The sequence below is a fragment of the Hyaena hyaena genome, unplaced genomic scaffold, assembly GCF_003009895.1.
Source record: "Hyaena hyaena isolate Hyena2069 unplaced genomic scaffold, ASM300989v1 scaffold_316, whole genome shotgun sequence".
NCBI classification, from domain to species: Eukaryota; Metazoa; Chordata; class Mammalia; order Carnivora; family Hyaenidae; genus Hyaena; species Hyaena hyaena.
In genome coordinates, this window is record NW_024080946.1 from 1,034,757 (window position 1) to 1,061,291 (window position 26,535).

Below are 26,535 nucleotides of genomic sequence, written 5' to 3' on the forward strand. Positions count from 1 at the left end.
GACTCCGTCTTCTCTCTGTGTTCAGGGGAGCAGTGGTGACATCTGACGCAGCAGGCGTTCCCGGGGGGAGGGCCGCCCTTGGGGTGTCCAGCAAAGTGGGAGGGACAGAACCCCAGAACAGGGCTTCCTGCTTCTGCCATTTACTTCACTTATGACCCTCCAGCAATCGTTTAACCTCTCTGTGCCTCAGTTTCCCCAGCTCTAAAATGCCCATTTTATCCCTCACATCATCACCACGAGGGGTAAATGGGGCGATACGCGTGAAAGCGTTTAGCCAAGCATGACGCCATAGTCACGTAGCGCTCAGATAGTGTTATGGGAATGTTAACATCTTCCTACCTCCAAGAGTTGTTTTAAGGATCCGGTAGGTTTATGTCTTTATTTGAAAGTGAGAGCAAACTGTGAGACTATTAAGTACTGTCGTTATGGTTATCGTCATCTTTCTTTCATCGGTTTGAGAATAAAAATTACTAAAGGGCAAGGACTTTGTTAATCTGTTTGTGGGACTTAAATATGTTATTTCCCTGACCTTGAAGATCAGCCACTTTCCAAATTCTCATGGGTTTGGGAAACGGCACACAGCCCTGCCTCTAACCCAGGCTGATGGGACACTTTTCTCTTGATATTCTCAGGGGGATGGTAAACCCAGAGCTGGCTTTTAACCATAGCCCGTGTGACCTAGAGCAAATGACAGCACCTGGCCGGCTTGGGACCCCCTTCTGTAAAATCGGAGGAGGGTTAATAACAGCCGCCTCGTGGGGCTGATGAGATGAGACGCGCAGAGCTTCTAGCACAGACGCTGGGACTGTCCATACTTGGCCCTGTCCCTTCCCCTCACTCCCACTGTGGCGGACCCTGGATGGTGCACAAAGAGGCACTTCAGAGCAATTTTTAGAGTCAGGGGAAGGTAAGGGTGCGTCTACGGGAGGAGCCAAAGACCAGAACCAGAAGTGGTGTGGAAATGACCCCTGAAAGTACACTTAGTATATGAGTAGACGGAAGACGTTCAGCGTTATCGGGCTTATTAAGGAAATACAAATTAAAATGAGGTATGTCTAAAAAATAATGAGCTTTTGATGTTTGGTTAGCGAGTCAGACATCCCAGATGTTCACTGTGGTAGTGAAAAGGGTAGCAACCCTTTCAATGTGTGGTTTTTTTTTCTTTTTTAGTTGAGATAAATCACATACCATAAAATTCACCCTTTTATTGTGTATAGAATTACACGACCATCACCACTATCTGATTTCAAAACCCCTGTACCCATTAAGCAGCTCTCTCCTATTCCCTCAGCCCTGGAAACCACCAATCTGGTTCCCGTCCCTCTGGATCAACCTATTCTGGGCTTTTCATAAAAATCACACAATATGTGACCTCTTATATCTGGCTTCTTTCACTTGCTGCACTTAGCACTGACGGCCACTTAGGCTGTTTCCACCTTTTGGCTTTTGTGAACAGAGCTCTTACACGTGTACCTGTATTTGTTTGAGTACCTGTCTCCCATTCTTTTGGGTTTATGCATAGACATTTCTGGGCCCTATAGTAATTCTATACTTCCTTCGTTTTTGAAGCAGGTTTATTTTGCCGGAAACGCAAGTGTTGGTTGACTTTTTTTTTCTTCCAGCATTTTGAATATGTCCTCCCATTACCTTCTAAGCTGCCATGATTTCTTTTTCTTTTTCTGTTTTTAACTTGTTCACTTATTCATGTATTTGATAAATACTCTATGATGGATTTTGGGCGGTGTTGTTGTTATTGTCGTTGTCATTTAGGTTTGGGGGATTGGCTGCCGGGTTTCTGATGAGAGAGAGGCCAGCTGTTAACCTTACTGAGAACGCCTTGTACCGAATGAGCCGCTTCTCTCTCGCTGCTTCCTCCTTGGCATTGGCTCTGACGGTTTGATTATGATGTGTAGGTCACATCCCTGAGTTTTCCCTACTTGGAATTTACTGAGCTTTGTAGATGTCCCTCCAAAACTTCCAAAGTTTGGGAAGTGTATTCAGATCTTTCTGCCCCATCTCTTCCCTTTGTTTCGGGACTTCTCAGTGTGGATCTCAGTGTGTGTGTGTTGATATACATACGTGATGTGTCATGTACCTTTGAGGCTGTGTTCATTTCTCTCTTTTTCCTTTGTTTTATTCAGATTGCGTAATCTCCGCTGACCTGTTTTCCAGTTTCTTGATTCTTCTGCCTGCTCAAATCGGCCGTTGAGCTTCTCCAGGGAATTTTTCATTTTAGTCATTGTATTTTTCAACTCCGGAATTTCTATTTGGTTCTTTTTTGTAATTTCTAACACTTTTTTGATATTTCCTATTTGGTGACACATTATCTTCATTCTTTCCTTTAGCTCTTTGGACATGGTTTCTTTTTATTTCTTGAATATATTTAAAATAGCAGACTTTAAGCTTTTGGCTAGTAGGGCTTTCTCAAGAGCAATTTTTACTGACTCCTTTTTTTCTTATGGATGGACCATACTTTTGTTTCTTTGTTGTATTGCTGTTTTTTGGTTGAACACGGGACATGTAGAATAACATAATGTGGCAGTTCTGGACATCAGATTCTCCTTTTCACCCACACTTTCGTAGTTTGTTTTTATTATTTTGTTAGTGGCTTTTGTGAAATAATTCTGTAAAGTCATATGTGACCACTGAGGCCTTTGCTCATTTAACTCACGGGTCACGTAATGATTAGACATTTCCATTAAGCCTCAAATCAATAAGTCTCCCAATCTTTGTCAAGGATTTAAAAATAATTTTTTTACTGTTTATTTTTGAGGGAAAGAGAGAGAGACAGAGCACAAGTGGAGGAGAGGCAGAGAGAGAGAGACACAGAATCCAAAGCAGGTTCTAGGCTCCAAGCTATTAGCATAGAGCCCAGTTCGGAACTCAAACCCACCGACCGCGAGATCATGATGTGAGCCAAAGTCGGACGCTTAACCGACTGAGCCACCCAGGCGCCCCTGCCAAGGACTTCTGTGTGCACATTGGGCACGCTTTCAGTGCTCAGACAGGCGTTTGACAACTCTGCCTTGGCCTTCACTTCCTGCTTACGTGGACTCTGAAGATCAGCCGGAGGCGAGAGTTTGGGGCCTTCTCATGTCTTTGCTGACCGTTCATAGTGCCCAGCCATGTCCACAGCTTTTGCCTGCAGACAGCCTTATAGATTACCAGGAGACCTCCAGACCTCCCAGGGAGGCACCCCACTTTTCTGTCTATGCTTTGTGGTCGGCCAGTTTGCCCAGATTGTTACCCTCTGCCTCAGGCAGCTGTGGTAATAAACAATTGCCTCTAATTGTTTTCAACAAACGCCCTCGAGGAAAGTGCACTTCAGACTGGGCATACTCCAAAGCTGGAATGTAAAGATGGCCTTGTGAGTAGAGTCTTCCAGGGAGCTACCAGACAGGGAAATCATGACAGTTCTCTGGGAAGGGGGGTTTGATGGAACTCAACCCATTCTGCCCCCTCAGTAGCTGTCAGACGGCTGGCTTCCGTTCTGACTGCAGATGACGGTTAACAGGGCTAGTGCAGCAATGGGGAGGGGTGGATGGGAATAAGGCAAGTTAAAGTGCCTGAAAGCTTTTTCATTTCCCGTTTATTTATTTATTTTGAGAGCGAGCACACGCACAAATGAAGAAGGGGCAGAGGGAGGGGGAGAGAGAGAATCCCAAGCAGGTTCCATCCGATCAGCGCACAGCCCGACCACAGGGATCGATCCCACGAACCGTGAGATCATGACCTGAGTTAAAACCAGGAGTTGGATGCCCAACTGACCGAGCCAGCCAGGCGCCCTGCCGCAAAGCTCTTTTATTCTTCCCAAGATTCAGCCATTTTTCTCGAATAAACATTCCACACAGATTGTGCAAACCTTTGGTTAATTTCTAGAATTCTGGAAACGTTGCTTCTGATCATTTTTGCCAGAGAATGAAATGAAAGCGGAGGGCTGGGTGGTGGAATTGTAACACGGGGCTGTGGGCCTTCTCTCTAGGGACAGAGGGGCTGGACTGTGGCCGCTCCAGTGACTGGGAGCACGTTAACTTGCCCCTCTCAGCCTCAGTTTCTCATCTATAGAATGGCGGCAGTTCTGGGGCACCCGGGGGGCTCGGTCGGTGAAGCGTCTGACTTCGGCTCAGGTCATGATCTCGCGGTCCGGGAGTTCGAGCCCCGCGTTGGGCTCTGTGCTGACAGCTCAGAGCCTGGAGCTGCTTCGGATTCCGTGTCTCCGTCTCTCTCCTCCCTTCCCCTGCTCACACTCGGTCTCTCTCTCTCTCAAAAATAAGCATTGAAAATTTTTTAAAAAATGGTGACAGTTCCGTCGCAGTGCTGTGAGCTACCAGTGAAGGCATCCAGCAGGCAATATGCTTGGCTCCGCTGAGTGAGTCGTTATCCCTGTTGTGGCTGGCATCCAACAGAAAACTTGGTATGATCTACCGGCAAATACTCTAGAAGGATGTGAAAGTTTAGGCATGCTACAACCAAGATAGAAGAAAAATCCCTGGCAATGCAGGGAAAACCCGAGGTTGGACGAAAACACACGGCAATGTCAGGGTTTTGGGTCGTATGTGCTCCCTTCTCCATTTTTTTTAATCACTGAGAAAGATAAATGTTTACTCACAGTAAGAATCTCTTCTTTAAGACGGGGTGGGGGGCTCTTCAGGAGGGCCCAGGCAGGAGCACTCCCATTAGACGCTGGGATGGTGGAAGTGCCTTTCCAGACACGCCTTCAGGGACTTTTTGGTAAGCAGTATTTCCTGAATCTCTGCAAGGAAACTGGGAGGTATTTCCTGTTGTTCTTCAGCGTCCTGGGGGCCGGGGGTCACTGCTGCCTCCGCAGAGTGGGCTCTGGAAGTGGTGCTTAAAACCTAGGAGCCCCCTTTTAAATTCTGTCATCCAATCCAGAGGTTTCCTTGTGGGGCCTCCGTTTCCTCATCTGCTGAGTGGGAAAACGATAGGATGCTCTTCCTTGATGCTTCTGGAAGGATGGAGGGGAGGCTGTCCCTAGTGCCTGGGGCCCCGCAGGTGGCTGTGTCCGTGCCGATGGCCTCTGTAACTTGGTGGCGCTTGTGTTTCCATTTCAGGTTCCGAGGCGCACCCATTATACCCGTGGCGGCCAGGCCTGGGGGGCCGGAGGCCCCTGAAACTGAAACTCCACAGGGCATCTCCGAGCTCATTGAGGTACTTGCACCCTGGCCGGCCGCCGGCCCCAGCCCCCTCAGGAGGCCCCCTTCGTGTCCTGCGTGGTCTGAGGGGGAGCGAGAGAGGAGGCACCCCAGCGAGAGGACTCGAGCAGGTTCCTTTAACTACCGCCACCCCTCCCCTGCGCAGGCGCACCTTAACTCCCCCTCCCTCCCCTCCTCCCTCCCCCCTCCCCCTCCCCTCTCCCCCTCCCCCCTCCTCCTTCCCCAAGCTCATCTTAGCGCACCTCCCTCCCCCCCCACAGGCCCACCTTAGCGCACCCTCCCTCACCTCCCTCCAGAAGTCAAACCAAAACAGAAGCGGAGGCCTCACTCTCTAGTTCAAAGTCCTGCCCAGCTGTCCACACCCCATAGGTCTTTGTTTTTCCTTCCTGTTGCCCAACACCCCCACCCGGACCCAGCAGCCCCCGCCTCCTGGAGACCATGCCGTGCCCCCGTGCGTCCCCCTGGCTGATGGAGATGGGCCGTGCGCCTCAGGTCCTCGTGGTCTCGGCCATATAATGGAGCCTCTGAGGCACAGGCTCTGCGTCCAGACCTGTGGTAGTAGATAGATCAAGGGAGGGAGCCCAGCCACATGCGGCACCGGGGGGTGGGGGGCAGAGGGCCCCCACTGGGGATGGCGGGTGGTGAGGATGCCGCTGGGACGATGGTGGTGAGAAAGGGGCCTCAGTGTTCCTCGCCCAGAGGGGTGGAGTGGTGCCCAGAGGGGTGGAGTGGCGAGGTGCCTCGGCCCTGGGGCTACGTGCGGGGCCTACTGCCCACTGCCTCTCGCCTCTCTCCCCTCAGTTGTAGGAAAAATCCCATCACCCCTCCCCTGTGGAGTCAGTGTGAGGGTTAAGTGGTCACTAGTAAGCTTTTCACAGCGATCGTTAGCGTTCACAGTGGCCCTGGGAGGCTTAAGTTCTTTAGCTGTGTCTTACCAAGGAAAGTCAGAGTCAGAGAAGTCAAGTAACTTGCCCAAGGTCTCACAGCACGTGTGTGGCAGAGTTGGCATTCGGTCCCAGATTGGTTGTTGGGTGTCCTTGGGGTCCGCCTGCACCTGGACCCACAGAGCCAAGACCACATGGGACCGAGTACACATCACCGTGCCTGTGATAACTAGGTACTGGTCTGGCTGATGCAGAGCAGACCTTTTCTGGGTGAGGCTCTTGTTATTCCAGAGAGCACTGGTCTGGGAGCCTGGGACACTTACTTTTACTAAAGCAAAATTCACCAGCGCTGCCCTGAAAGATGTATGTCTACTCCTTTAAGAAGCTTCCACGTAAATCCCAGGCCAAGCCTGTTTTGGATCTCTAGTCTTTTCCCAGAATTGTTATTGCAAGGCTTGGAGTCTGGAACCTTCACTGCCCAGGACTTTTTGACAGCCTCTTTCCTAACCAAATGAGAAGGCAGCAAAATCAAAGGAATAATGCAGTCTTTATTTTCGCTTCTTTATTAGGAATTAGCCCTGACATTTCCGAGCACGTAGATAGCAGGAGGAAGGCAGGCTGGCTGAGGTCGTAGCGCGTGGAAAGTGTCAGCAGAGGAGAACGCCCAGAACCGCAGGCAGAGGGGGCAGCGCCGGCCTGTGTCTCTGCCGGGGCTTGGAGAAATGGCCTTCACCCCGCCCCCCCCGCCACACGTGGCAAGGGCCCTGCTCTCCCGCATCCTTTGGTCACTGTCCCTCTCTTGGGCACGGAGCCAGCAGCTAGAGATGCTTGGAGGGACCCAGGGCCCTAAGAGGGACACAGATAAACAAGTGATCACAGCAGCGCTGCGGGGGGCGGGGGGGAGCCTTCCCTGCGGCGCTGCCTCCCTGGAGAAGGGAGGTGAAGGTAGCGGGTGGACTTGCAGGGCCTGCCAGCGGCCGGTGCCTGGTGCCTGGTGCCTGCCGGGCGCGGGCGGGCGGCGGGGAAGGAGGCCCCACGGTACCCAGGGGCTGGGCGACGACACTTCTCGGATTCTGCAGGCCCCGAAGGCCGGGACAGCATGAGGCTGAGAGCGGTGTGTCCGAGGCTGTCCTGCAGCGGGTCCCTGTGTGCTGCGCGGAGGGGCCTGGGGGCCGGCCTGTCAGGAGGCCGTTCGCCATCCCGATGAGAGGAAGGGCCCCTTTCCTGTGAACCGAGAGGAGCCGAGAGCCCGGCAGCCATTCGGAGCGTCAGCGGGGCGCTGTCCGCTCTGATCGGGCCGGCTGGCTGCTCACCCTGCCCTCCCCGCCCCTGCCCCGTTCCGCTCCCGTCCCCGACAGGGTGTGGCACCGGCATCTCTCTTCTAGCTCCTGACGTCCCAGATTTCCGTGCCGGCGAGGGACCCCTCGGGACCCTTCCTCATGTCCGTGGACCACTGTTTCTCCATCAAGGGCCAAGGCACTGTGATGACAGGGACCATCCTCTCGGGCTCCATCAGCCTCGGCGACAGCGTGGAGATTCCTGCCCTCAAGGTGAGTCTTCCCGCGTCCTTCCTTTTGGCCTGTCTGTCTGGCGGCTACGGAGAGGGACGGTCCCCTTGCCTCCCCTGGGCCCCCTCCTGGGGCCGGCCTTCCGGCTCTGCCGCGCTCCGTCTCCTCAGCCGCCCTGCCCGGGTTCCAGAGCCGCACGCGCCCTGAGTCCCTCAGCGGCGCCGCTGCACCGGAGGCCCGTGCGAGCCGTCATGAGCCTCTGAGCAGGCAGGCGCCCCGCGCGAAAGACACGGAAGCTCTGGAAGGTGTGGCGGGCTCGGGACCTCATGCCTACAGCTGAGGTGCAGGGGTGCGCCCTCCTCTTCTCCAGGCTCCGCACACCAGGGCGGGAAGTGCATGTACTTACTTCTGGGTACTTTTTCTTAGCCACGAGAATTTCAAGTTAAACACGGTTAGAATCCTGTGTCGCTCAGGGTCGTAAAATCTGGAAGATGTCCGGATGAGCCTTACACTCTTGGTGACCACCTATAGGTGCCACGTCGTCCCTCCGAAGACCTGGGAGAGGGATGGATGGCTGGGTGTCTCCCTGTGGCCCCCACCTCCCGGTAATGCCAGCCTGGCTCTGGTTTCAAAGGTGTCCAGCGACCTTGATAGTTCCCGTCTCCCGCGGACTTTTCTTCTGGGTTTGGTTTACTGGCAAAGAAAACCTTGGAGCCTCCTCAACCACCCCTCTCGTCAGGGGGACGAGGCCTTGTTAGGACTAGGAAGAGGCTCTGAGGAACCCTGGGGCCCCGGGTGCTTGTGTCGATCTCAGAGGAGCCTGGGGTGAGGGGACACGGCGCCGCACACTTGGCCCCGCGCACTAAGCCGGGGGCAGTACCAGCTTCTGGATGCACACGGCGCTAGTCAGCGAGTTCGCTTCGCCTGCTAATTGGGAGTTCTTCCTGGACGGCTGGGTAGAGACAGGGCGTGAGGTTGTCCAGGCCCCTGGGTGTATTCGTCAGGGTCCTCCAGGAAGTCAGAACCAGGAAGATGTGTGTACCCGCATGGACAGAGAGAAGGGGGGTGCGTTTGAAGGAGCTGGCCCGCGTGGTCACGAGGCCCCGCAGGTGCAGCGTCTGCGGGAAAGGCCCGCCGCGATGGGGCCGCAGGGAAGAGCTGCGGCGCACGCCTGGAGCCCGCCCACCAGCAGAACTTTTCCTCTTCCCAGGAGGTCAGTCTTTCTGTTCAGGCCTTTAGCTGATTGGACGGGGTTTACCCACGTTATGGAGGGTAATCTGCTTTACTCAAAGTCTTTTTTTTTTTTTTAATTAATTGGTTTCTTTTTTACTCAGTCTTAGTGTTAATCTCATTGCTCAAAAACCCTCACGTTAGGGCGCCTGGGTGGCTCAGTCGGTTAAGTGTCCAACTTCAGCTCAGGCCATGATCTCACAGCTCGTGGGTCCAGGCCCCACATCGGGCTCTGTGCTGACAGCTCGGAGCCTGGCACTTGCTTCAGATTCTGTGTCTCCCTCTCTCTTCCCCTCTCTTGCTCACACTCTGTCTTTCTCTCTCAGAAGTAAATAAACATTCAAAAAAATTTAAAAACCCTCACAGAAATATCCAGAATAGTGCTTGACCAAATATCTCAGTACAGCGGCTCAGCCTCGTTGACATAGAAAATAGACCTGTTGGGGGCAGAGCCAGGATTATAGTGTCTGCCCCGAGCAAGGGAAGGGCGAGAGGCACCTATCCCTTGTGTTGGCCTTTTCTGGTCTAGGACAGCCTGGGACGATGTAGGAGAGGCGCATTTTAGGAACGAGAGGAATGGCCGGGGCTTCCCCAGGTAGAGGAAATCTCTGGTTTAAATCACCCCCCTTCGCTCGTTTTATGGTGCTGTGGCCATTGCTTCCTCCTGCGGGGCTGAGGTTATGAGGGATGAGCCTCCTGACCGGGGAGGACCAAGAACAGTCAAGCTTCCTGTATAGGCCTGAGACCGGCCGGGTCCCGGGCTCCCTGGGGCGGCAGCGGGAGTTGAAGGACAAGGCCCTGCCCTTCCGAGTCCCAGCGCCTCCGCGGACACAGGACCCGAGTCCTCAAGTCCTAATCCTGTCCTCCACGGCTGCTGTAGGCCCCCCTCTGACTACCACTAGTCCTGGATAAATCCCACTCAAATCCAGTCCGTGTTGCGCCAGGGACTAAAAGTGTAAATCTTAGAAAAATAAAGCACAACATTGTGAAAACAAACCACACTTCCATTGAACACAGTTAAGATTATTATGGCGCTGCACTTTAATTCTTAGCCGGAACAGAGAGTGAATCAAGTGCCAAATTTCTTTGCCTTCTGGGTGCTCCCTGTGGCAGACCCCAGGGCCACCCCGACCCAGCATCCCCTCTGCCTTGGGAGAAGACCTGTCGCAGCCTGGGGGAGCAGAGCAGCGCGGGGGCAGGAAGGAGGCGTCCACAGAAGTCGCCGTGGGACGTAGACTTTGAGGTGCGGTACCCAAGGGAGGGCAGGTGCTTGACGTCGGGGGCAACGGCTGCCGCACTCGACCCGAAGTGTGAACCTAGTGAGGGCCGAGGCACAAATAGTCAGCCACGTGGGCCGACAGGGACGTTTGAGCGGGGACATGTTCTGAGGCCTTTGACTACTTTTCTCATCCTTATAAAGACGGAGCTTGTGTCTCGAGCTCCCAGTGACTGAGCTGCGGTGCTCAGGCATGTGCAAAGGGTTAGGCAAGTACAAGTGTGATTCTCCTCTTGCGTGTGTCCCCCCGTCTACCCCAGCCTGCTCTTCACCCCTCCGTCGCCGTGTTCTTCTCTAATTTGCCGGTCAGGGAAAGCATCGTTTGTAAGTAGTGAACTTCGGATGTTTGGCTGCGGAATTTTCCAGCTGAAGCGTGGTTTCTCCTTCACCGCCTCCAGTAAAACGTGAGAGGAAAGGAGTGACCTCGAGATGGCACCGTTAGCCACAAGAAGCCCGCCTTGATGAGCTGGGAGACTCTCCGCCCTCCAGGTCCCAAAGGACGCTGAAAGTGGGAACTTGACTTTGAGAGAGCGTGCTCTGGGGAAAGGCAGCGGTGAGGCCAGACAGCCTTTGCTGCGGAGAGTGGGTGTGTGACTTGTGCGTCCGGCAGAAGCCAGGACTAGAGCAGGCTTCTTCTCCAGGGGCCGTGGAGGTCCCTTGTGTAGTGGCGGGGGTCCCGTGGCATGCTCAAGGTTCTCGACAGTGTTGTGTCAGCACACACACTGACGGCTGGACGGAAAGGGACAGACCCGGTGAGACGTTTAAAACAGAGAGAGCACTTGGCCTTCTGGTACCCTAACTGTAGGAAACGGGCTGATAGAATTCCTGCACTAACTTGTGTGATCCTTCAAGCAGCGGGGAGAACGGCCCCGGGGGCAGAGCTGTGGACACGGAGGCAGAGGCCAGAGAGGAAGCCTGAAGGCAGAGGGGCCCATGGAGCCGCTGTGGGCCCAGAGGGCGGGGGACGAAGCCACAGAGGGTCACTCGCAGGCCAGGAAAGCTAAGGGAATTGGCTCCGTTGGGCTTCAGGTTTGCTTGGGTCCCGTGACCTCTGTGTTCCCTTCATTGTCTCCCGTGCCTCTGTCTTACAAGCAGAAAACTTGTCTTTTCGTTTCACGCATCTGCAGACGGGGAGGCGTTTGGCCCCGGGATGGGTCTTGTCAGTATCACCCAGGCCTGATTAGGCGGGAGAAATGCTAGTTTTGAGCTGATGATGCTTACCAGACACTTGGGACTTAGAGTGTGCGCCGGCGAGGTGGGACTTCGGGGATGCAGGGGTGCGGGGAACGTGTGTCACACACAGGATGGATGTGGGCGAGCTCTCGGGATGAGGGCGGGGTGGGGTGTAGGGGGTAGAGCTGTGAACCGCAAAAGCCATATCCACGTAGAAGCTCAGAAGTGCCCTGATCTGGACCCAGTCTTACAGATGTACTTAAAGTAAGGATCTCAAGAGGAGCCCTTCCCCGTTAGGGCGGGCGCTTTACCCCATGGTGGGTGCCCAGGGACCCAGACTGACAGGAAGGGCGGGGCCCGAGGCCGAGACTGGCGCGATGTGTCCCCAGGCCGCGCAACGCCAGTGGGTGCCTGAAGCCACCAGACCCGGAGAGAGAGGCGGGGAAGGACTTGTCTCTGAGAGACTCCAAGGGGAGCGCACCCCCCGACACACTGATTTTGGACCTTGGGCAGCAAGTTTGGTAAAAGGTTGGGAAGCGCAAGGAGAGGCGTAGGGGTTTCAGATGGAAAGGACTGAAGTGAGAACCAGCCTGAGCCCTTTGCAGTGGCGGGCAGGCCTCTTACCCCACTGAGCTTGGACTTCGTCACGGGGAGGGGCAGGGCGTGCCGTGCGGGTGACATGCGTGGGTGTGTGCTGGGGGCACCGGGCTCTACAGAGCGGCAGAGCCAGGCGGGGCGTCCCGGTGGCAGCTCTGCTCCTTCCCTTTCCAGTAGGTCCCACCCAAAGACGGGGCCCTGGGCCCGGGGCTCGGTTTTTCAGCCGGACAGCAGAGCCGGCGTTTGGAGTCATGGGTCTGGCTCTGCCCGCTGCACCCTCTGCGCCTGGAGCCACCGAGGAGCCGCCGGGTACGGGGGGCATTTCCTCCTTGGGGCAGCGCCCCCCAGCCTCCACAGCAGCTCTGCAGTGAGCCGAGTGCCCCACCGAGGCCTCTCTGGGGCCACGGAGCCTATAAAAACATGTTCCAGAGGCTCCTGACCTCCTCTCACCCCCACTTTCTGCGAACCATAATTGGTGGCCGGTGCCTATCGGGCACTGGGGACACTGCCGGGCGGGGGCCTTCCTCCTCCCAAACCTGGTGACATCCTTGTCAGATTTCACTAATCAGCTTGGACACATCTGACCGCTTGAACTCCCTCAGAGGCAGGGCGCAGCCATTCCAAATAAACAGTCACATTCCCGTCCCGGCCAGGGCTGGCCCGCCGGAGCCGGTCAGACCCTGGGCCCTGGCTCTGCCGCCTGCGTCCGTTCCCAGCTGGGGCCCAGTAGCCAGCCGAGGACAAGCTGGGGGAACGAGAGGCAGGGAGAAATCCCACGCAGAGCCCGGGATGGCGCCCCGGGACCCGCCAGCCTGCTCCTCAGGCTTCTGGTTCTCTCGGTGCACAGCCGGAAACAGCCTCTGCTCACGTCTGACCCTGGGGTCTTAGGCCAATGACGTTTCCAGTAGGTATCCGTTCTCGGAGTTGTGACGATGTCAGACACTGTCCGAGCCACACACCGTGGAGGAAGAGCGAGCGAGCTCTTGGCCTCTCTCCGTCTCACTGAGTCTTCACGAACTGACGTCTGGCCTCAGCCTGGGGCCTCTGGAAGAGGGGCCCTGTGGCGCCGTGCCCACCAGGCAGGGCGGGCGGAAGGCTCCCAGCAGCGAGGACGCGCACGGGGTTAGCTGACAACTCTTCTGCCTTCCCTCTTGTTGCCATTCGGTGTCCCTTCCCTGGGGAATCTCTCTTGTCGGGTACAGGGCAGTGAATGCACGGCGCTTCCCACGTGGTGAGGAAGGAAGCCCTTCTCTCCAGGGCTGCTGAGCGAGTTGTCACGGTGGAAATCTGCCTCGCGGCCCGTGCTGTCTGCTGCGAACTGTCAGTGTTCTGATAATGGTGGCAGACATCGTCAGGTATATATAGATGCCCATCTAGTTGGTAAAACTGTTAGAGAGAAGTTCAGAATGATAGCCTATTTCTCCAAATCGGGTACGTATTCAGACTTATTCTGTCCTTCATAAAAACCCATAGAAAGGGGGGAAAAAAACCCCAAATGTACCAAATACGTTTGTTGGGTGTTGATCGCAAGGTGAGAGAAAGCTGCGGCATCTGGAAAGATGCGTTTTCTCCCCCGGCCCCACCCCCGCAAGCCCACAGCCGCATCCTCTGCCTGACCTGCCCTTCCCCCACTCCTAACAACCCTCCTCCCCCGTCCCCGCTTCTCGCCCAGAAGCCTCGACGGGCTGTCCCCTACCCCGGAGCACGTGACCTCTTTCCTTGGGAACCCCTTTGCGCCTTCCTCTGGACTGTGAGCTGCTCCCTCCTGTGGGTGCTCTGGGTCGGGGGGGGGGGGCGGGAAACAAACAGTAGGGAACAGCAATAATGCAAATAAGTTATTTGTTTTGTAGGATTTTGATTCAAAATAGATCTCGCACGACTGGGGGGGGCTGGGCTTGCAGGGGCCGCTGCCCAACCTTGAGGGTCCAGATGGAGAAGCCCCGGGTCAGCAGCTGGCTGCTTCCTGTGCCGGCCGTCGTCTTTGTGCGGCTCGCGTCTTGGTGCGTCACCGCCGCGTAGTGCCGGGGATATTCTGTGTCCCGGTGCCAGCTCAGTTCCGGGCATGGTGTGACCCAGGGGCCCGGGGCCACAGAGCTGGCTTCCCGAGCCTCCCGTGCGCATCAGCGCTCGGGACAGAGCACCCCCTGTGTCTTTTGTCAAACGTGCAACACCCGATCTTCGTCCTTGATCGTTCGGTGTTCCGGAAGATCTGTAAGGCAGGAAGGCTTTTGGGAATTTGATGTTTTCATGGTTGTTGGCTTTGGCGTGGAAACTCCTGGGAGTCCGTTCCCTGTACCTGGGTGCCGCCTGGGCCAGGGGCGCGGCGCTGGTGGGGCACGGGGGACGGGAAGGAGAAGGGGATGAAGGAAAGGGGACGATTTGGAAAAGGGGGGCAGGGGGCAGGGGCAGAGGCAGGCGCGGATCGGGAGGTGCCTGTGGTCAGATCGGCTTTCACGTGGTGTCCTGCCTCGGGGTCTCTGCCGAGAGGCCCTTGCCCCCCAGCCTCCCCTGATCCCCCTGGGACCGCAGCCCTCCCTGCCCAGGGGCCGGCCCCCCAGCCCAGCCTCTGCCCGCTGACAGAGGACGGACGGCGAGGGCATCGTGGAGCCGCGCGGGGTTCCGCCCATCTGCCGGTGGCCTCGTCCCCAGGATGATATCCGAGGCGCTCTGTGCGGCAGACCGCGGGCTGCAGCCTCCACTTTGTCGCCTCGGTTGCTGTCTGCTCTTTTTACCACCTCCCCGCTCCCCAGAGCACCAGCTTGTTCTCCGTATTTGTGAGCCTGTCTGTCTGTTCATTCATCTTTTGGATTTCACAGGAATGAAAGCATGGTATTTGCCTCTGTGTGTGTGTGTGTGTGTGTGTATGTGTGTGTGTGTGTGAGACTCATTTCTCGCTCCGCCTCAGTTTCTCCTCCAGAAGCCACGCCAGACCTCTCTTGCTCCGCCTGCTAGTCAGGACCCTGGTGGCAGGTGACGGAAATCCAGCCCAGACTGGCCTGATGTGAAGGGGGCGGGCTGGCTCAGCCAGGTGGGGCTGGCGACTCCCTCCAGACCTCATCTGGGTGGGCCACCCTCCCGGGCCTGTCCCTGCACCCCGGCTTTTCTGTCCCTCCGCCGTAAGTCCCAGATGTAGAGGCCTGTGGCCTCGGGGTTCGCTCTCCCAGGCCGTTCCACCCAGAGCATGTCGTACATGGGACGCTAGCCTCAGCTGGCTGGACCTGGAGCCCAGCCCTGCGGCCGGGGCGAGTGCAGACGTCTGGCGGGTGGGCTGGATTTCATGGCCACCCCTGCAGCGGGCGCTGGGGGTACTGGGTAGAATGGCTCCCGGAGAAGTCGGGGTGCCGGCGCTAGAAGATAGCTATCGGGCAGGCAGAACCGAGAGGCACCGTGTAGGTGGTGTTCGGTCCTACATGTGGCCGCCTGGGCCGCCCGGCCCAGGACACGGAAGGGCCGAGCTCGATCCCCTCCCCCTCACTCATTTGCTCGGGGAGTCACATCACCTGCTTCCTCGTGAGCCTCTCGTGGAGATTCAAGGGCGTCCACCTACTGTGCTTGTAATAGGCCTGCACATGGCGACCGCGGACTTTACTGCCCCGGGCCACCTTGCATCTCATCTTTTCCCCCGTGCACCGTGCCTTTTTCCCTGGCCCACGGGTGCAGTGACTCAGGGGCTGGGTGGCCTGAGCCCGGCAGGGCCTGCACCCCATCCCCCACTACCCACGCACCGTGGCCGTGAGGCCTTGGCTGGGGCCCCGCCTTCCTTCTGGCCCGGGGCTCGGAGTCCCATCTGCAGCCACGTTGTAAGACCCTGTTGTCTCCCTCACGGGGCCCCGAGGAGGAAGGCCAGGTGACAGGCGAGGACAGAGATTGATCTCCGCATGGGCAGGGGCTCGGGACGCTCTCTCTGTGCGGGTGCCGCTGTCAGAGGCGTGTGCTCAGCATCGGGAAGGCCTAGCAGGCCGCAGGCCGCCGCCTCCCTGCAGGCCTCGTTCGTGTGCTCCCTCCGGCCTCCGGCCGGGCCTCGCCTCCTCCCCTGGGTCCCCAGGGAACCGAGTGCGTGGACAGGGCTGCGGCCTCCACTCCCAGAAGCCCCGTCTCTCTTGTTCTTGTGCGTGAGTCTTCCTCTGCTTCTGAGCCCGGATTCATCGCGCTGATGTGCCCGTCTATGGAGATGGCGCCGACACCCGCCGCCCGCCCTCTGGTCACTCACATGCTGGTGGCTGGATGGAGAAGGCTGCCGTGTCTGGCCTCCTCGAGGCCCGTCCTCTCTTAGCTTAGCCTCAGATGGCTTCTAGAAGCATGAGTTCTAAACCATAGCGGGGTATCAGGCTGGCATGGGGAAGGCGCCTCAGAGCAGCTGGCAGCCGTAGGGTAGTCTGTTGGCTACCTGAGTGGTGCCGGGTCCCAGGCTCGGGTTCATTCTGCGCTGCCCGCGGCCCTGTGGGAGCTGGTGGTGCCCCCGTCTTACAGGCATGGGACAGAGCCACGCAGTCAGGAATCTCCTGTAAGCTAACCCGGTGGAGAACTCCAGAATCCAGGCCTGGCAGCCGGGGTCTAAGATGTGTGCCCATGCCAGCGCCCTGTGCAGGCGTGAGGCGGCTCCTGAGCCCCCCGGCCCCGCCCCTCTCCTGTCAGATGAAGTCGTCGTGGAGATGGTCCAGGGACTCTCAGACAAGATCCTGGAAGTGACTGAGAGGTGCTGCTTCGTTCTGCCTTATCCTCCTTCACGGGACCCTCCGTCCCGGAGCTGGAGGCCCCGGCCCTTCCTGAGGGGCAGCCGGGCAGGCGGAGGGCACAGGGCACAGCCAGCTTCTGGTGCCTGGAGGGGCCCGGACCAGCCATAGCGGGCTGCATCCGGTCCTGGGCGGCCTGGGCAGCCCCCACAGCCCTGGGCACGGGTGACCCTGGCTGTCGCAGCCCCGGTTGCAGTGGGGGAGAAATGGCTGCTGCAGCCCCAGTGGTGTCGTCCAGCGCACAGCAGCTCAGCCCCGCCCCTCTGCAAGGCGCCCTCCCGGCCCCGCGGCCCCCCTCGCCCTGGGCCCCCCTCGCCCTACGGCCGCACGTAAAACCCTGTCCCAGTCCGACCTGCTGCTGCCCCTGAGGGCAGGACCGGGCGCTGCCCCCCTGCAGCCTCCTGCTACTGGCGCTCTCACCAGGCCGGATGGACATCTTGGGACCCAGCCTCTCCCCTGCCCCTCACGCCTGAGGGGTGGGATAGCTGGGGGGGGGGGGGGGGGAGGAGCAGCCACCCAGCCACTCTGTGACCACGAGGAAGCCGCCTCAGCTGTCTGTGCTTCGGCTCCCCCCTCGGTAAGGTGGGGGTCACGTTACCGCGTCAGAGAGCTGCCGTGAGGCCTAGACGGGCCGTGCGGCACCTTCCCGTCGTGCTCAGGGTCTGGGACGCGCTGCGTGGCCGCCACCGCCGTTACCACCACGGGAACCTGGTGTCCCTCAGGCCTTGGCCAGCGCCCTTCTCGTGGGGCCCCAGGGGCACGTGCTGTTCGTCATGGAGAGCAGACACAGCAGGGGCGAACGCGGGGCAGGCGGGAGCGTGGCGGCTTCCAGACCTCTCCTGTGGAAAGCGTGGGCCCCAGACCCCGGGAGCAGCCATAGCCACTGCCGTCGCCTGCAAGTCGTCGTGTGAAGTCCCCTCGAACGTGCAGAAGCTTCTGAGTAAAGTTAGATCGGGTCGCTGTGTCCTGGAAGAGACCGTGATTCAGTTAGAAGGAACGCTAATGAGTGCTGGGCTGTGGCCTAGGCACCGCACCAGGCAGGAGACCAGGGTCCGGGTGCTGGGGGTGGGTGGCAGCCGTGTGGCCGTGGGCGGGTCCCTCCCCTCTTTCCTGCCGGGACACCTTCACTGAGAAGTGAGAATCACTCTAGTACGGCAGCCCTTCCTCCCGGTGCCGCTGAGCCCAGCGCAGCCAGGTGGGGTCGCGGGGGGAGCACCCGGGGCGGAGGGTGCGGGCGGCAGGCGGCTGGGGCTGCTGCCTCCCCAGCGTGGCCGCGGGCTCCGGCCGGCGTGCCGTGCAGGCCTGCACCCCATCGAGGGGGTGGAAGATGTGAGCTGGCAGCGAGGCCGAGAAGGCAGGACCTAGAAGGCTGGGGGCCCGGAGGGGGCTTCCTCCGACAGGAAGTGGGAGCCCCGCCAGGATTGGAGCGCCCGCTAGAAGGCCTTCCACAGAAAGCGCTCCGTCAGCAGCCGTTGACCCCGTGCAAGCGTGGGTGCCGCCCGACCCCCGGAAGAACATTCCGTCTCTGCCTGAGGCCCCTGCCTTTCAGCCCTGCTCCTCAGATGGGGTGTCCTGAAGCTGAACCTCAAGGGACGGCAGAGGGCCTGGCCCGGCCACCGCGAGCCGGAGGGTAGCCCATGGTGAGACCCAGAGGCGAGAGAGCGCCCGGGCAAGTGCTGTTCACCGTGGCCGAGCCTGGGAAGAGCAGCGAGCGGCACGTGCTGCGTGGTCTCCCCAGGATCACCTGGAGGCCCGGGCCGTGGACGCAGGGAGGGCGCTCCGGCCCGAGGAGGCCCCCGCGAGTGGTGTCCTCTGGCCGTGTCCCAGCGGCCCAAGAGTGCGCCTCGCCCTGCTGGGGAGGCACTGCTGCCCCGGGAGTTAGGCTGCTCACGAGGCGAGCCTTCGGGGGGGTCCCGGCGCCCTGCTCCTCTGCTCCGGGCCCTGGGCTCTGGGCGCCTTCGTGCTCTCCTCGCCCTCCCGGCCCCCGGGCTTGCTCCGGGCCCTGTGTGCCCTGTTTGGAACGAATCCCTCGGGAGCTTCTGCTCCTGGGCTCCTCTCCTCGACAGGACTTCAGGGCCTCGCAGCATCTAGTCCCCCATTTCTCATACTCAGCTGGGGGGGTGCCGTTCAGACCCACGGGGGATCCTTGTTGGAAGTTCTTGGCTCTGCACTAGTCCTCGAAACCCCAGGCCACAGGAACCAGGGAATTAACGTCCAGGAATTAGGGGTCCGGAGCTGGGCAGACCTAGCTCACGCCCCTGATTTGCCATGTGCCCTATGGCGCCGCCCCACCTCCCTCTGCCTCGGCTTCCTCACCTGTGCCGCGAGGGGGTGTGGTCTCTAGTGCCTGCTTTGCAGGGTCTCTGGGAGAAGTAGGAGGGCACAGAGACCTCACGTGGTGGGGCCAGGGTGTCCACTCAGCACCCACCGTCGCCAGGTCCCAGGCGTAGAAGGTGAGCAAGGCAGGCCATGAGTCTGTTGTCCCACAAGTTACCTTCCAGCAGTAGGGGTGCGGACAGATAGGTGGCCCGATGCACCTTACGGTCAAGTGATCGAGAACGACAGGGGTGGGGGCTGCTTTGGGTCAGGAAAGCTCTGGACACAAAGGACCCGGACTGTCAGGGGTCTGGGGGAGGAGCACAGAGCACCTCATGCAGCCCCTGTGACGGAGAGGAGGGGGGGAGGGGAGGGGGGAGAGAGGGAGGGCCTCGCAGGCCACGGCCAGGGTCTGGATTTCATTCCTTTCCCTCGGCTGAAGGACGTAGTGCCAGGCCGGCCATGGCGCCCCTCCCAGCCCCCCACCCGCCCCTCCGACCTGGCACCTCAGGGAGAGGTGGGCCAACCTTCAGCGGGTGGCGAGCCCCCGACGGCCCTGGCCGCCTCCTGGGGCTCTGCTGGGACCTTTGTGTTTCTTTCTCTTGTTAAAGGGGAGTTGAATGTTTCCTGAGTGTGCATGAAGCCAGTGCACCACTTAAACTGAATATTTATAATTCCTTCTTTTGAGAAATAAAACAATAATAAAAATACCATAAACTTTGCTTTAATTGTTCACAGGCTTCAACTTGTAACAATCACGGGGAAAGGGCAAGTGAGATGTCTCATTAAAATAAAGGCACTTGCCTGCTTTTGTTTGAAGTTTTGCTGAAATGCCTGATTATAACATGTTCTCGTTTAAAAATAAATTCCAACCATTCAAAGTGGTTTTTTTTTCCCGTTTTGTCTTTTCAGAAGCATTTAAATGAGATGGTTCTGGGCAAGGGTAGCTCAGCGGGTCTGAGCCAGCCTTTGTGGGCCGGAGCCGCTGTGGCCCAGCCACGGCTCCCGTCCCCCTCAGACCGCAGCCACGTCCTCGGCTGGTTGGTGACGAGCCTCGGCGGAGGCGTCCGCGGGGATGAGTCCCCGGCCTGCGTGACTGCCGGTCCCGGCCGCACTGCCGGCGTGCCCTTCCCTCCACACACGCGCGTGTGCGTACTTTCGGCCCAAGGCAGGGCCTCCTCGGGACGCAGTAGAGCTCTCTGAGAGCACAGAGCGAGGGCACCGACCGGGGCCGAGGTCAGGGCAGCCTTGGAGGGTCTGGACAAGGGGAGGACTGCCCCAGGAGAAGGGCTGAGGCGGGCGGCGCGCAGAGCGTTCCGGGAGGAGGGGGCGGCCCAGAAGACCCACGGGCCGGGCCTTCTGGCTGCGGCGCGGCACACAGAGCCCTGCAGTAAGGCCCCTGGCAGGCGGGAGCCGACCACACAGGGCCGAGAGATTGCCGCCTGTGAGAGCTGTTACCCAACTTCGTAACACAGACGGTTTCGAAGGGCGTGTGCGTTTGTCACGTGTCGCAGAGACGGTCAGTATGGACCGTGGACCCCGCGGGGCCTCTCGGGGGCCCAGTGACGAGGCTGCTGCGGGAGTGCGGGCACACTGGGGGCGCTCGGGCCGACCGGTGGCAGTACAGCGGGCCCGAGGGGTACCTGGGACGTGGTGGCGCAGACCTGGGGAAGGCGGAGGCGGGAGGCACGTCTGGGGCCGTTGCTGAGCGGGGGGCCCCGGGAGGTCTGAGGGTGAGGGTGGAGGCAACGAGGGGCATGCGGACTGGGCTTTAATAAGGGAGAGGTGTTCGGGGCCCCCGCTGGGGCGGAGGTCCAGGGGACCAGCTGATATGGGGGCGCGGCAGCTCAGAGAAGTTTGGGAGAAGGCATTTGAGTGACCCTGACCTTTGCCGCTGGGGCCTCTGGTGAGGAAAGATGAGAAAAGTTAGAAAGCAGGCCTTCGCCGTTTCTCCTAAGGTTTTGTTTCTGATGTCTCGGTGCTCCCAGCCCTCCTCTTGTTCTCGGCTTGGGAGCCTTCCCAGCTCTGAAAGGTGAGGGTCTGAGTCGCCTCGACTTTGGCATTTGGGGGAGTGCCAGCCTCTGGGGGAGCTGCCCGGGCCTGCCCCGCTGCCAGCCCGGTGCGCGGAGCAGCCCGCGGTGGGGAGGGCCGCCCCGTGCCCCCCGCCTCCGAGATGCTGCCGCTGCAGAGCAAACGGGGTGACTGGGCGGAAGGTCAGGAGTTTAAGAGCTTGTTTTATTCAAGACGGGGTAAGAGACAGGCAGGGAGTGCGCGCGTTTTATATGTGGATCCTGGTATTTTCTTTTGAGTCGGGGCGGAGAGTGGTCGGGGCAGGGAGGGAGGCAGCCCGCCAGAGGGACTGTTGCCAAGCAGAGCACCGCTAATGCGAACCAGAAGGCAGCGGCCCATCTCCTGGCCGGGCTTAATGCAGTCCTTGCCGGCGGGCGGGAAGGCGGCCTGGGCAGTGGGCTGCTTAACCCTTCGGCTGCTGGGCCACCAGCCGGCCCCCACCTCAGCACATCTGCGTCTAAGCCTCGCGTCCCTCGGTCCCGTGTGCTATACGCCGTTTAGCAGCATCCCAGGCCTCTGCCCACGAGATGACAGTAGCGCCTCCTCCCCAGCCGGGCTGACCGAAAGTGTCCCCAGACATCCTACGTGTCGCCTGGCCCTGGCCTGGGCTCTGACTGGCCCGCACCCCCGAGGGGGCTGGCCCTGGACATGCCACTTCCTTCTATGGGACACTGAGTGGGGTGAGCTTGTGGGGGACATTTTCTCAGGGAAGAGGTGGCCACAGGGTCAGAAGGGAGGTGTCACTTGCCCAGGGTTGCATGGCTAGCAGGAGCTGCGATGTGAATTAGTGGATTCCTGGGGCGGAGAGCTGGTCGGACACCCCCTCTGCATCCCGCGGGCACGGCCGGCCGGGGGACCGGGGGACCCCGTGACTGTAACAGAACCTCTGGTTGTGAGTGTTTTTTAATTTTTTTTAAGTTTATTTATTTTGAGAAAGAGAGAGAGTGGGGTAGGGGCAGAGAGAGGCGGGGAGAGACTTCCAAGCAGGCTCCAGGCTGACACAGTGCAGGGCCAGACACAGGGCTTGAACTCACAACCCGTGAGATCATGACATGAGCCAGAGTCAAGAGCCGGACGCTTAACTGATACCCAGGCGCCCCTCTGGTTGTGAGTGGGGTTTACGAAGCGCCCTCCTTTCTTGCTTCCTGGGAGGACCGGCCGCCGGGCCTGTAAGGAGCCACACAGGGTGGTGTCTGCTGCAGCGATGGGCTGCTTGATACAAGCCGTGCGGCGCCACATGACCGTTGAGAAAGGTGACATCAGCGTAGGTGGAGAAGCTGCCGCTTCGAGAACCGTCGGACCCACGAGGGCAGAGATTCTCATCCGTCTGTTTCTTCGTCCTCGATAAACATTTTCTAAATAAACGGGACACGTTCAGGCTGCGTGAAAAGCCTGTCTCAGAGCAATACATGTGATTGGTCTCTTGGTCGCCTCCATGCAGGGAGCCCGGACACATATGTACATATGTTTGTATACAGATGCATCAAAAGATCTGAAAGAGAACACAGCAAACTGAATAGTGGTTACACTTGGGGGAGGGAGGGAAAGTGGAATTTAGGCTGAAAGAGAGCTTTCATGTCTTCGTCTGTGAAATTAGTGTTCAAATCTTTTACAACGAGCGCATATTCATCTGTTTCGTGGGTGGCTTTTATGAAAGAAAAAATCCAGAGAGCCCTTCCCTGCTTGTCTCTCGCCTCCCCTGTGCTGAGGTCCAGAGGCGTCGAGCGTTTTCCAGGCTCGCGTGTCTTCGACAGAGGTCGACGCGTGCTCCACGGCCCAAATCTGGCGCGCGGGCCTCCTCCGTGAGCCTTCGCAGCATCTGTGGCTTTGAGCCCCCGTGGGGTCCCTGGAGTGCCCCTGCCGCTGCCACCAGTGCTTGGCCTCGGGCTCCGCAGACCTCCTGGGCCATCCTGTGCGGGGGCTGAGCCACTAGACCTCGAGAGAGGACGGGTCTGGTGGCGCGTGGCGTGGGCCCTGCGGCCGGCCCCTGTGAGAGCAGGGCTGCTGTGAGCTGCGCACTTTGGGGGTTCGGGGACACAGTGAAGGGCACGGCCCCTCTGGAGGTTCCAGAACCTCAGGAACCAGGCAGCGCAGGGGTTTGGACCTCGCGGCCAGAAGCTCTGGGAGCGTCCTCGCTGTGGAAGCGCCGGGATGGAGAGGAGAGGTGGTTTGCTGAGGCCCTGGAGGCCCGAGTCTGGGACCAGCAGCGGGGAACCCCCCCACCCCCCTTGAGGCCTCGGAGGCCCAGCTTGTGACACCGCCAGGGACAGACAGGTGATTGGGGTCTTCCTGTGGGCCAGGCTCCAGCCGGGGTGCCTTAGCCCCTGCTGTGGGGCTCGGGGTTGTGACTGCGGCTCCGGGGCGCTCGGCGGACGGCGGGGCAGCCGGTGTGGAGTCCGAGGCCCTTTGGGTCTGAATGGATTTCGACAGCAGACGCCTCAGGAACGTGGCCGTCTCGCCGAGCAGAGACTCTCCCGTGGCACAGAGTGAGCTGGCTGTTGGGGTCAAGGGCGCCCGGCTTGGGGGGCCGGTGGGGGCTCTGCCCCTTCCTGCTGCGAGCAGAGCCCTGGCCCCCCGGCCCCGACTCGCGGGCCGATCCCCTGACCTGAATGAAATGCCAGGGGCCGGCGGTGGGAAGCGGGTGGCCTGTCCCATTCCGGGCCGTGAGTGCATCAGCTCCAACCCGCTTCCCAGCTGCCGGCCTCGGTTCACGGGGAGCCCTCTGAGGCCCTTTTTGATGTGCACCGTGGATGCTTGGCTGGACCGAGTTTGTTTGCTTAAGCATTACTCTTGCCAGTTCATTCGGACCTTCTCTTTCTTTTAAAAATATGCCGCTTGCCAAAGGTTATTTTGGATCTGTTTTTGTTTATCAGGTAGAATTGTTCCAGCACAATTGAAAGCAGGCCCGCGTGTTGACACGCGCTTGAGCTGCTGGCCAGGACACGCGCACACGTGCACACACAGCGTCTGTGGAGAGTAGCCCAGGGCCCGCGAGCCTGCACGGCTGGGAGCAGGGGCGGGGAAGTCGCCTCTCTCGCTGGGGCCTTGAGCTCGAAGACTTTCATCTTCTAGGTGCTGGCAACGGCCGCATCTCAGGTGCAGAGGAACTGGGCTCTGTACCTCTTGGGAGAGGTGGCCCTGGTGGGTTAGCTGTAGCTTTGGGATGAGGCCGGCTTGAGCGGAACCTCGTCTCCGCCATGGCTGTCTGTGGGCCTGCCCGCCCGGGGCCGGGCTCCTACCCCGGGGCCGGCTGACGCCACCCCACGGGCCCCCCGCGAGGACTCGGCCGGCGTGAGGGGCGGCTCTGGGGAGCGAGCAGCAGGGCTGCCCGCAGCCAGCAAGGGCGAGGGGATGGGACGTGGACCTCCGTGCTTGTGGTTCCTGTTCGAGCGCGTGGCCTTCTCTTGTGGATGCAGTCGGGCCTCCCTGCCAGACACCTGCAGGGAACTGCTTCCAAAAATACATCTCTCTCTCTCTCCGCTGGGACCGGCTGTGTGAGCACAGGGCTACACTGGAAGGCCTTTCTGGAGCTGACCCTGCCTTGTTCCCTGGGCCCCCTTGTACGTGGGAGGCACACACAGAGACGGCGGCTAAGGCTGCCGTCTTTTCTGCCCAGGGGCTGGCAGCTTGGGGGTCCCGGACCGGCTCAGCCTGTCCCTGGAAGGGGGCACCATGCCCGGACGGGTGGGCATATTAGCTCGTGTGCGCTATTACAGGTGATAGAGACCAAGCCCGGTAAGTAAGCACGCGTACAAGAGGAAGGTCTGTTCGTCCACATCACACTGACGAGGCAGGCCCTCCTTGAAGGCCGAAGTCTCCTCCCGTTTCTCAACTGAAGCTGTGCTCCCTACGGCTTCGCCCTCAGGCCGACTCCCCTTGCGGGAGCTCGAGGTTGGCTGGCTCTGCGCCGATGGCCAGCCAGGTGCCGCCACCGCCAGAGGCCCGGCCGGCCGGAGCGCCGGTTCCATTTCCAGGCTTAGGCCGACAGAGGTGGCCGCAGAGGATTTGGAGAGGGCACCGTTCGCTCCCAGCGAGAACGGGAAACTCACAGTGTAACATTTTCTTCAGATGAAAGAAATGCGTGTCATTAAAAGTTCAGCGCTACTGAGAAGGATGTAAAAATGGCCCTCGGCCCCACCCCCCGCAGGGAAGCGCTGATGCCCGTTGTCAGCACCCTCCTCGAGCGCCAGGAACCCACGGGCACGTGGGCACAGCGTGATGTCCGTAGAGCCATGCTTATACGCTGCTGCGTGTCGTCCGTCCCCCTCCGCCCCCAACCTGGACGTCGCTCCTTTTCAATAAATATGATCTCTTCATACGGTTGTGAGGCTGACGGTAAAGCACAAGAATGATTGTTTTATCTGAGTTTGGGGATCTTTCTGAGACGTATTTTATGCTCCCCCCTTTCCTCGGACTACACAGTTCTTCCTAGAACGCTGCATATAATTTCATCCTTTTTGGATGACTCAGCTCATTTTGATGAACCGGTTGATATTACAGGATTGGAGCTGTTGAAATGTACGGTCTGTTTGCTCCTCTAAATAGCTCCGAGCAAGCGGGCCCTGGGGGCTGTGGTGGCCTGTCCAGCGGGAGGGCTCCTAGCAGGTCACCGGCCACCAGGGCTCCAGAACCTTCCCTACGACAGGGCCCACAGGAGGCTAGCCAGGCTGTGAGCACAGGGTCCGCGTGGGCTTCCAGTGCTCTTCAGGGCGCCCGGCGACGAGGAAACCCTCTCCCCGTTGTCTTTGCCTGGAGATCAAGAGGCAGCAGTGAAGGATCTTAAGCAGCAAGGAAGGGGGGGGCAGTGGTAACCAGCCTGGCTGGGTGGAGGCTCTGAGGCCAGAGCCGGTGTGCGGAGGCAGGCGCGAGCTTGGTGTGGCCGCGGGTCCTACTGGGGGAGAGAACGGGCTGGGGTTGAGGTGTGCCCGGCGTACGGTGAGGCTTCGCTGCGCACCGGGCACAGGGCAAGGGGAGGGCTGAGGGCTCTGGTCAGGCGGGTGGCGGCACCCGGAGACCAGTGTGGCGGGAGGAAGGCGCACCTGCCTGTGGTGCCGGGGACATTGGCGCAGAGAACGTGGTGCCCGGTTAACGTCCATGGCGGGAGTCCCCCCTCAGCGCTAGTCCCTGAGGCCGCGGGCAGCGTGATAGCAGCCGGAGAGCTTGGAAAGAGGAGAAGGCCTCGCGTTTTGAGGAACTGACGTGTGATGACTGGGCAGAAGGGGACGAGCCTGTGGAGGAGGACTGGCCAGAGAGGCGTGAGGGGGAGGGAGAGCAAGGGCTTGGGTACCGCCTGTCCCCTCCCCGTCCTGCTCCCCGGCTCCCCCTCCTCCTCCTGCCCCCTCCCTCCCTTTCCTCCCGCCGGCCCCCTCCCCTGCCCATCACAGGGGCCCCCACCCCCACCCATCACGGGGGCCCCCCACCCCCACCCATCACAGGGGCCCCCCACCCTCCCATCACAGGGGCCCCCCTCCCCCATCACAGGGGCCCCCCCACACAGGGTCCCCCTCCCCCATCACAGGGCCCCCCATCACAGGGGGCCCCCTCCCCCACCCATCACAGGGTCCCCCCTCTGCC

At 59.6% G+C, this 26,535-nt stretch overlaps 1 protein-coding gene across 1 annotated transcript in view; it reads left to right on the forward strand.

Annotated features, from left to right (window-relative positions):
- EEFSEC (eukaryotic elongation factor, selenocysteine-tRNA specific) overlaps window positions 1-26,535 on the forward strand; it is a 215,008-nt gene that overhangs the window by 102,138 nt on the left and 86,335 nt on the right. Inside the window, exons 3-4 of the mRNA XM_039248618.1 lie at window positions 5,073-5,169; window positions 7,444-7,608. Of these exons, the coding sequence (XP_039104549.1) occupies window positions 5,073-5,169; window positions 7,444-7,608 (262 nt within the window). The remainder of the gene's footprint in view (window positions 1-5,072; window positions 5,170-7,443; window positions 7,609-26,535) is intronic.